The following is a 10,777-nucleotide window of genomic DNA, read 5'->3' as shown; positions in this document are numbered from 1 at the left end:
GAGTTACTAACTCAATTACTTTTTGGGAGAAGTAACTAGTAACTATAACTAATTACTTTTTTGAAGTGAGATGCCCAACACTGCTGAACAATAGAAAGATGTGGTGATTAAAGCAGGTCCTTGTGCCCTTTTTTGATCATTTTTGATTCATAATTGTGATCACAGAGCCTGGAGAACCCCACAGTAGTTTTCTTCGTGTTATTTTTTGGGGGGTATTTTGAGTAGCAGCAATTAACATAATCCAAAAAATGTTAAATAAATAATTTGACATCATGGGTTTTCCAGGGTTACAGCTCCGACTGTTTAGCTGTTTTCAGGTTTACGACGATGCTCGCACACGTTCAATGTGCTATAAACAAAAAGCGCACAAAGTTTGTGCCTTTTTTCCAGTCACCCTGCGGTTTTCTCGGCTTCCTAATGCTTCAGTGCAGCAGCCGACCCAACAGCCCACACGACAGAAACTTTATTGGTACTAAACACCCACCAGTGACTATTATCCACCCCACCAGCAGGAAGTATCTGTCTGCAGTCTGCCAAACACGAGACCTGGAGAGCATTTACTGTAACACATCTAAAGGTTGTGGAAAAGCCGAGCGCAGGACACATGCTCTCCAAATGACAAAGATTATTCAGTACGCAGGCAAGACGTCAGCCCAGCCCGGGATCAGCCAAAACATCTCTGTTGTGGCTGCGCTTTGAGGAGGTGAGGAAAAAGTACCGCATCAATAAAAACACAAATATGGTTGGTTATTAAAGTGCGGAATTTCAAATGAACGACATTAAAAAAAAACCTAACTTTTAATAAATTTGAGATTTAAATCAGAAGAACAAATGTATTGAATTCAAGTGAAAATGTTTTGGTTCTTTGTTGTTGTTGGATTTTTCATCCCATCAAGTTCTCCCTCTCAGGCTCCCGTAACAGAGCAGAACCCTTTACCTGAATGCAGCGAGGTACTCTGCATCGCCCATGGGGGGGTCCAGGCCTCCGGTCCAGGCCACGTTCACGTTGAACCCCTTTCCGGCTCCAGAGCCCACCTGAACCCAACGTTACGGTTAGAGTTTGAAACTTCGGCTCACAAACGGGCTTTTCCTTCGGCCCACCCACCTCAGCCGGAGAGCCGCTGCCGGGGAAGAAGTTCCCGTCGTCATAGCGATGGAGCGAGATGTAGAGGACGCTGGGGTCGTTGTAAAATACTTCCTGAGTACCGTTGCCATGGTGAACATCCTAAGCATCAGACAGGAGAGGATGAGGTGACACTGTTGGAGGTGGTTTCTAAAGCTTCTCACAGGAGAAGGTCTTACCCAGTCCACTATGAGGATCTTGCTGACGCTGAGCTTGTGCTGCAGCTGCTTGGCTGCGATGGCCACAGAATTGAAGTAACAAAAACCCCTAAGAAACAAAGTGGCACCAAAAGTTTTAATCTGCATCTGCTGGATACTGTGGAGGAGTTTAAAGTCACGCTTACATTGGATTGGAGGGGTCGGCGTGATGACCCGGCGGTCTGACCACAGCAAAGCCGTTCTGGGAGGAAAATTAAAAACTCATTAGTTTGTGTTTCTCTGAGAGGAACCCTCTGTTATTGAGTTTTTAGTGATACATTGAACATTTTAGTCCAGAACTACCCGTTTCAGTACCATGTTGTGGGGAAACGTGGTAACAATAAAAAAAAAGTCTGTGTAAAAGTGAAAAAATACCATAAAAAATGGCAAGTATTTCTACATTTGGAACAAATCCACAAAAAATATTTTTTTTTCTGTAATTACCTGCAAAAAACTCCTTTGATAGAAAAACTATATTATAAATCCAATTTTGAAAAGCAAAAACATCTTAGTGGAGAGTTTTCTTTTAGTGACGAGTTGAATTTTAATTTTAGAAGAAGAAACTTTTTAAGAAGGTAAGAGTCTCTTAAACTTATATGTTGAGGATATCTAAAAAAAATATTTACTAAAACTTTGTCTGGTTTTAAAGTCTATATCCTGCAGTGCATAAATATTCCAAAGAGATGCAAATTCTAGAATTTTATGGGTAGATTTTTTCCATATTTGTGTGAATGTTTTACAGAATTCACAAAACAGAGATTCTCCTGCTCCTTTCCGTACGTTTTTCAGTTCATAAAAACTCAATCACACTTTCAGCGATTTCCACAATCTTGGTTTCAAAACGTTCAGCTCGTTCAGGACATTACTGCTTGTGTTATAGGTATTTAGTTTTCGAAATATTGAGCAAAGTATGCGCCACAGGAAATGAATAAGAAATTGCTCAAATCTTTCAAAAACGGAACTTTCAAACTTTTGAATTATTTTCAGATACAGATACCATTCAAATGTTAAAATGTTCAGAAGCTACTGTTTTTTTAAGAGTAATTTGGAAATTAGCTTTTAATTTAGCAACATGCTAGCTGTTTTTGGCTTTTTTAGATATTTGTACAGTTTTTAGGCAAATTTGGAGTTTAGCTACTATTTTAGCATTATGCTAGCCATTTTGTCACAATTTGACTTTCTTTTAAAGTATTTTAGGCATATTTAGAGTTAACATCATGCTAAATGTTTTGGCAAAATTTGTCATTTTTCCTTTTTTTGGCTAATTTGGCATTTAAATATTTTTAGCAGGCTTTCAGCTTTAGTGGATTCAGCTATTGGCTTGAGCATTCAGGGATATCAGTTTCAGTATTTTCAGCTTTCAGCTCGATCATCTTCAGCGGCCACATTCAGCTTACAGCATTCACACTAGCATAGCTGCAGGTGACGCTATATTTCTAGTTAATTAAAGTTTTTCTGTATTTAACTCTTAGTATTCTGGAAGCTTTTTGAGCATTTTTACTTACTGTAATATTTTTTCTTTAAAACAGTTTTTCATCAATGCTTTATATCCATACTTTAGTAACCAGCTTATTTTAACAAATATGTTTATTATATAGTTTAGTAATTCCACAAAAAATTCTAAATAGTCAAAAAACCTGTAATCCCAGTACTAACTTTAGTCGTATCTTTTACTTTATTAAAGCAGAAAGATTCTATGTTTTAAAATGAACAGAACTGAGACAAAGTCATAATAATAATCAAGATCGACTGTTTTTACATGTTTGAGTGAGTTTTGTTTGACATGTTTTTAAGTTCAAATCCCTGAAGAACAGAAGCCAGAGGTTTCGTTTGAGCTCATCTCCTCCACGTCTTCTGGTTCAGTTCTCACCTTCAGTTCTCCTTTGGCGACCCTGAAGGCCAGCTCCACCACGCTGCCCGCCGCCATGCGTGACGCTGTGGAGGTGTGCGACTCGTTCCAGATGGTGTCATTGTCCACCTGGATTTCAGGGGAAGAATTCAAGTTAATCCCAGAGATAAATGCTGAATTCATTCTGATCATCTGGAAAATGAAACCACAGAAGGAATTCTGTCATTGGGATTTTCCTTTTCTCCTGTTTGCTCAAACTGACACAAATGTTCACAGAAAGAAATGCGAGGCATGTCTTTCATCTTTGACATGTTGTTCTCGATAGTCTGAGTCGACATGGTTTGATCCAGACTGTCAGACCCGCGCTGAGCTGAGCCTGCTTTCCTTGCCTCCATCACTTCTATCTGTTTGGGTGAATTTTCCTGGTTCTTGTTGCTTTTCTTTGAAACAGTACAACATTTCTGCGCTGCGGTAATTGAAGCGGATCATGCAGAAGTGGGTTGAGTGTTTGGTCTTACCCCCACTCCTCCACACGGCAACATCGTAAACATCCGTTGAGAAAAGATTCCTAAAAAAAGAGAACAGAAACGTCTGAGTCATGATTTCCATCTTCTGAGTCTGCAGGTTTGTATATTTCAGGCTAGCGCTGTGGTCGGGGCGCTCCTACCGGCCAGTTTGCGGTTATCGAGTTTGAGCCGGTTGAGCGGGTTGGTGCCGTACAGCAGCACGTGGCGTTCGGTGTGGACGGACTGCAGCTCCTCCAGCGTGGCTTTACGTCCCCGAATGCTCTGCGTTTAAGCGAAAATTTAAAGAAATGAGGACAAAAGTCAGCAGAATGACATGAAAATCCAGCATAAAACTGAAATAAGAACACTAAAGTTTTAGCTGTGTTTTCCTAAAAGTTTTCTTGTGTACAAATTGGTATGTGTGCGACTGTGAGTTGTACCTCACACTGTCCTCTCAAGCCTCTCTCCTGCAGTCGGGACCAGATGCTCTGTATTCTCCCAGCATGCTCTGGGTGACTGCTGTTGTCTCCGCATGCGCACTGGTGTTTCAGCATCTGAGAGTCATACACTAAACCTGCAAACACAAACCGCTCGCCTTCACAACAAGACCGACAAACGTTGTCAAGTTTCAAGGAAGCAGAGGCGTAGAACAACCTTCAGAGAAGAGAGAAGAGTAAATTCTATTGTGTTTCCAATCATTTTTCCTGTAAAAGTGCTAAACTGCTTTTGGTTACACTCTGAGCTTCAGGACATGTTGACTGAAGGGGATTTGCCTGAGCTGTTCTCAACATATTTTATGGTTCATTTACAGCTCCATTTTCATTTAAACCTTCTGCTCTTCATTTACAAGAGTTCTCACTTCTCAAGGTCTCAAGGTTAGATTCCGGGCAGTAAAACTTTAGGATAAATTCTCTCATGCAATAAAAACCTGCAGTTTTTCAAAGTGTTGTAAACAATGTTTAAAAAAAGCATTTCATTTTTGTTTCAAGATGAATCTTCCTTATATTTGTTTCATGAATTTCTACTTTAACAAAATTGACTTGTTTTGTCATGGGTCGTACAGTTTTTTTTAATGATATATACATATGCATATACAGTGGTGGACAAAAGTGTTGGTACCCCTCAGTTAAAGAAGGACAAACCTACAATTCTCACTGAAATCACTCAAAACTTACAAAAGTAACAATAAATTAAAATGTATTGAAACTTAAACAATCAAAATCAGCCATCAATTTTGAATAGTTGATTAACATCATTATTAAAAAAAAACAAACTAATGAAACAGGCCTGGACAAAAATGATGGTACCTCAATGAAAGATTGAAAACTATTTGACCAGAGTGACATGATTAACTCAGGTGTGTCCTTTAATTCACATCACAGGTGTTTTATTTATTGTTACTTTTGGAAGTTTTGAGTGATTTCAGTGAGAATTGTGGGTTTGTCCTTCTTTAACTGAGGGGTACCAACACTTTTGTCCACCACTGTATATATATGACATTAGATTTAGTGTCATACGCTTCCAGTCAAAAATATGGAGACACTGGAGGGACTGTCTTTTTAACAAATTTTTATGGTGCATTATGTAATCAATATTTTTTAGTAACTTTTATAGTTTCTGTTCTTAACTTGTGTATTTGTGATATTTTGATTTTTTTAATGTGGTTTTATTGATTATTGTAAATTTTTGTGTATTTTTCCTAACTTGTGTATTTTTTGACATTGTGCTGTTATATTGTAGTTTTATTGATTGGACTATGTGTCCAGAATAAATTTTAAGAAGAAGAATGTATACATAAACTAAGTAACTACTTTTTAAAACGACTGTCTAGAAATAGAAAAAACACAGTAAGATGTAGTAGTACTAATAGCATAAGACCCTTTATGCATTTTCCTAAGAAATGTACTGTATTAAACTTGGTGAGATAAAGAGTTGTATATTTAAAAATCAAATATCTTTATTACTAATTAAACTAAAACGCATTGAAATTCATTTTTTCTATTAAATGGACCAGCAAAGCAATAAAGATGCAACAAAACATCTTGATTTCTTTTGACAGCATTTAGTCGTACTGGAGATCTGATCACACATGAATGAGATTTTTAGGAGTTTCAGGAAGCATCCGTGTCGGTTTAGCTCTTAAAAGTGCTGCTAGAATCACCTGTTACCAAACCAAAATGTAAAAACTCTAATTCTAAAAATACTCGACACAATAATCCAGATATTATTTTCTAAAATCAGCTTTTTATGAGTGAAAAAAAGAAAAATAACATTGGTAATTATCAATTTCTTTGCAATAATAATCAAGGGTTTCTGAACCACGGATTCAGACTGACCTGTGGTGAAGCGCGGCTTGCTGCTGGTCTCCGCCGCTGTCATGCTCAGCGGTTTCTCCGGCAGAGTGAGGGAGGTGGACGCCGGCGAGGACTGCGTCCGTGACAGGGGGCGGTGGACCCCGCCGCCACTGCTGCCTTGTAACACGGGTACGGTCAGGGTCTTCATCTGCCGGTGCAGCTGCTGCAGCTGCTTCTGCTGTTCCCATAGCAACGACTGACCAGAAACCAGAAAATATACTTTAATCACCAACGCTTTGAACACATTTCATCTAAAAACTGAAGAAAGTTTGTTTATAAAAAATGATTTGATTTGCCGATGATTGTTAATCTGATTTAAATTTAAAGTTTTCGGAGATTCAGTACATGTAAAGGTCGTGTTGCTGAAACAAGTGTGATACCAGTGCAGGAGCTACGCTGCCCCCTGCAGGACCACAGAGGAAGAGTCAGAGGAAGCCTCAGACCTGGTTGAGTATGAGCGCGTGCTGCAGCTGCTCCTCGTGGCTCTTGGACGACGTCGTCTCCGCCTCCCTCAGTGACCCCGCCCTCACTCGGTTGTGATATGCCGGCTCACTGGGGGACGTCCCGCCCCCGTCTTCTGAGTCCATGTCCTCTGAGGGGATTTGGTGCAGCCTGGGCTTCTCACTGGACTTGGACATCAGCTGTTTGGACAAAAACACAATCAGACGAACGCAGGACGTCCTCCTAGAAAACCTCAGCTCAGATATTTGCAGTCAAGCTTGTTTGAAAAGTGTAATTTGAGTTGTTTCATCACATAAACATCATTCGTACCTTTCCCAGGTGAGTCTGCTGTTTGAGCCTCTCCAGCAGCTGCGTGTTGTGCTGCTGCTGCAGCAGATGTGTGTGGAGGGTCTGAGGAAGCGGTTCTGAGCGGGTCCGGCTCAGGGGCTTGTGAGGCTGGACGCCTCCTGGAGACAGGTGTTCTAACTGGTGTGCAAACTGGATGGGAACTGAGTCCAAGGAGGGAACTGTGGAGGAACAGAGGAAGAAGAAGAGTTAGACCGGGGGTCTGCAACCTGAGGCCCCAGAGCTGCAAGAGGCTCCTTTACCTTCCAATGTGGCCCTTTTGCTTTAAACCAAGTTTCAAAGTCAAGGCCCGGGGGCCGGATCCGGCCCTCCAGGAAATTCTATCCGGCCCTCCAGATCATTTTATTTATTGTTATTAATGACCCGATGTTATCTTGCACTCATTTCTAACTTGTATCATTTGATAAGATATATTTTTATGGAGAGTAAAAATACTGAAAGTTATTTAAGGTTTAAGTTGATTTATTCTGGAATAATATTCCTGCCTTTTTATTATTCATATTTATGTTAAAAAGTTATGATTTACAATTTAAAAAATTGGCATTCTGCTAGCTTTTTGGACTATTTTGGCATCTAGTAGGCCAAAATAGTCCATTAGGCAATTTTGGAGTTTAGCTATTTTTTCAGCTACATGCTAGCTGTTTTGGCTAACCTAATTTTGTTCATGTTTTTTAGGCTAATTTAGCATTTATTTAAGATTTTTGCTATCAGCTTTAACATTTTCAGCTATTAACTTCAGCGTATTCAATTCAACTTCAGCATTTTTGGGTATCAATTTCAGCATCTTCAGCTGACAAATTTAACTTACAGCATAAAAGTAAAGAAAGTTATTTTTAGTCTTCAATAAATGTTTATCTTGTTCGGCCTGCGACCTCAGGTGTGTTTTGGATTTTGGCCCCCTGTGGATTAAGTTTGACACCCCTGATTTAAAGGAAACATGCTAACACGCTGAATAAAGAATGGTTTAGTTTGCTATGGTAAATTTTCTTCCATTAGTTTTTTTCTTTTCATGAAGCTTAAAAAATACATTACAACAATTTCACAACTTCATCAACAGACAGTGGCAGTTTGAAAAAAAGTGATTTTTTGTTTTTATTAATTGAGGTTCAGAAAGATGGCAAAATGTTTCATCTACTGTCAGAGTGCTTTATTATTAGAATATGCTTACAGCACCCATTTATACCTTGTTTAGTTGCTGTTCTTTAAGTAAATAATTGAATACACATGTATGATTTTTATTTTTATTTGTGCACCAGCATTGTTTGAGTTGGCTTTTATTGCATTTTGCAGCAGGAGGATCTTATCTGAAACAGAATGTGCTTTATTTTGATAGGGACTTGTATGCGATGCTGTCAAAAGTAAGTCATATTGAAATTACGGTCATATTTAAAGGATACACTTCATATATGAATGTCTAAATGGCCACAAAGGCACAAATCAAGTGTTTTCGCTGAACAGTGAAGTGGAACTTTTGGGCTCTTTTCGTGTTAAAGGTTGCAGACCTCTGAGTTAGACGTTTGCTCTGTGGATGAATTTAAAGGTAGCGACTCATGCATTCTACAAGTCACCTCTGGGAGGCGCACTAACATTTCACACAGTGAATCCACTTCCATCAATGATTCATTCAGACTCTAATGAATGATTGTTCTACAACAATCATTCTAAATGTTAGACATTCTTGTAAAAGTACAGCAATGCTGCTCTGGAGCTTCGATCTAAGTTTCACTTTTTAAGGCACAGTGCAAACGAGTACAAACTCTTTCACTACATAGTTCACTTCACTATTATGAAGAGATCTCTGAATCCACAACTCCAAAAGTCAGTGCCTTAAAAATATCCCAGAAGTCTCAGGGTGCATTGATCCTCACTAGATTGGTCAACATAGACCACAATGCATTGCATTTGAATACATTTTCATGTGAAAATGTATTATTTGTATTGTATTAATGATCCAAGTTTTCACATTGAATCCATAAATAGTCTTTGTAAAATGTTCATATTTACAGAAGTTAAAAAAGGCCAATCCTGCTTGTTTTTTCCCGTTTTCTCATGATATCGAGATCGACTATCTCGTTATCATGAGAAAACAAATGTCATTTTGTCATGATAACGGGACAACAAAGAATATCCCTCTCTCCTTTCCCTTTACCTGTTTTAAGTCTTTAACAATTGCTGACACAACAATTAAGTTTACACATTTATACACATAAAAATACATTAATAATCTATGATATGTTTTAATAACTGATTATTAATTTATTTATTTTTAAATAATTAATGCATTTATTGCTAAAATGTATCAGTGAAATAATGAGATTGTTAATATCATCCAGTGTTACATGGATTCTCTAAAGGAGAAGTTCTAACTAAAATGTTCAGATCATTAACATTGGAAACATTGTTCTGCTTCTCCTGGAGGACGTTTCAGTTTGGCCACTAGGTGGAGATCGCGCTATAGCAGTACACTTTATTGCAGAAGAAGAACAAAGTATGAGAAAAAAAAACAATGTTTTAGTCCAGAAATGGTTACTGGTAAAAATTCAATTAAATTCCATTAAATTCCGTTAAACGTTAGCATTAAGGTAGCAGACTTTAGCTCTATTTGCTAAATCAATGTATATTTTTATGAATCGATTATTAATTTATTAAGTTTAAATTGGTTCAAATCAATTAATCGATTTTATCAACCCAGCTCTAATCGAAAGATGGTTTTCTTTAAGTTAATTTTTGATTTATTAGTGGAGCTACAGTCCCAAAAGCACCCTCCCTGCCTTCACATCACTAAAACCTCTGACGACTCAGGGCCGACAAACGTCTCCACATGATGCGTTCACTGACCTCTAGACATTAGCAGAACCTAAACAAACACTCAGCCCACTCAGTCTACCATACTTTTCTGTGATCTGGAGCAAAATGAAGCAATTTGTCAGAGAAAATGTCAAACACCAGAAGAACTGATCAATTTCTAATTGATTTATGTAATCGTGGTTTAACTCATGGTAATGTTGTTGGTCATTTTCAACATTAAAATCAGTCATCATCGTTTGAGAAGAAGGTTGATGCAGCTGCAGCTGCAAATCCAGAACACCAGATAGTTCAGCTCAATAATTAGTAATTAGGAAGTAGTGATGGAAGTCGGACATGATCTATTTTTTTTAAAGTAATACATACAAATAAAAACGTAGTAAAATGACCACCTAAAAGTACATTTAAAGGCAGATGTACTGCATTTGATTAAATGGTGTTTATTTGATTGATTGAAAATGTTTAAAGCGTGTTTTTCCGTGCAGGTTTAACGTATGAATGTGTATCCCTGGGACTCACCCGTGAGGAGTGGAGGATGGACCAGTCCAGAGGGCTCCAGGATGATGACGGGCAGGTGAGGACCCATTTGCCCGCCCTGGTCCTCTCTGCTGATGGGGAGGAAGACGGGCGACACCCCGGCGGTAACCATGGGAACCCGGCTGACCTTCAGAGGCGACACCTCCCCTTCAGCCTGCACACAGACCGACATGGGTGTAAATGTTTTATCAGGATTTTCACTCAAGTTTGGTAAATGTTAAAGTTGTTGGGTCAGAGTGAAACAGCTATTTAACAACAACTTCCTCCCTTTAACTGATGAGCTGCACTTTTGAAAACAGGATATTGAGGTGGTGATTTCCATCCTCTTAACAAAGACATGAAAGTCATCGTGACCTTTAAAAGAAACTGCGACTCCCTGAAATTTCGACTAGAAAGTCACTTCTCCAAACGGCGTCTGTGGCGTAAAACCCCACAGCTCGATCACGTGAAGAGGAATCTGAAAATACTATTTGAGCTTTTTACATGTCTGTGTGTCATTTTTCTTATGAAAGGGAACAAATGTAATAAGAAACATTTTATTTTTACATTTCCGAGTATTTCTCTTTTTAAATCAATCAAACTGTCTTGGACAGACTCTG

General features: G+C 38.6%; 1 protein-coding gene across 10 annotated transcripts in view; it reads right to left on the bottom strand.

The window, feature by feature from the left end:
* Positions 1-10,777, bottom strand: part of hdac7a (histone deacetylase 7a) — an 82,802-nt gene that overhangs the window by 7,586 nt on the left and 64,439 nt on the right. For 9 of the 10 annotated variants that reach the window (XM_036212949.1, XM_036212952.1, XM_036212953.1 and 6 more), the window contains 12 exons: positions 10,161-10,332; positions 6,801-6,997; positions 6,473-6,670; positions 6,012-6,225; positions 4,116-4,270; positions 3,837-3,957; positions 3,688-3,737; positions 3,191-3,298; positions 1,467-1,522; positions 1,303-1,390; positions 1,106-1,225; positions 938-1,035 (listed from right to left, as the gene is read on the bottom strand). In XM_036212949.1, coding sequence (XP_036068842.1) covers positions 938-1,035; positions 1,106-1,225; positions 1,303-1,390; positions 1,467-1,522; positions 3,191-3,298; positions 3,688-3,737; positions 3,837-3,957; positions 4,116-4,270; positions 6,012-6,225; positions 6,473-6,670; positions 6,801-6,997; positions 10,161-10,332 — 1,577 coding nt within the window. The remainder of the gene's footprint in view (positions 1-937; positions 1,036-1,105; positions 1,226-1,302; positions 1,391-1,466; positions 1,523-3,190; positions 3,299-3,687; positions 3,738-3,836; positions 3,958-4,115; positions 4,271-6,011; positions 6,226-6,472; positions 6,671-6,800; positions 6,998-10,160; positions 10,333-10,777) is intronic. The other variant, XM_024293764.2, reaches the window with a different exon arrangement.

This window comes from Oryzias melastigma, linkage group LG7, assembly GCF_002922805.2.
Source record: "Oryzias melastigma strain HK-1 linkage group LG7, ASM292280v2, whole genome shotgun sequence".
NCBI classification, from domain to species: domain Eukaryota; kingdom Metazoa; phylum Chordata; class Actinopteri; order Beloniformes; family Adrianichthyidae; genus Oryzias; species Oryzias melastigma.
Note: the sequence above shows the minus strand (reverse complement) of the source record. Positions and strands in the feature narration are given on the sequence as shown.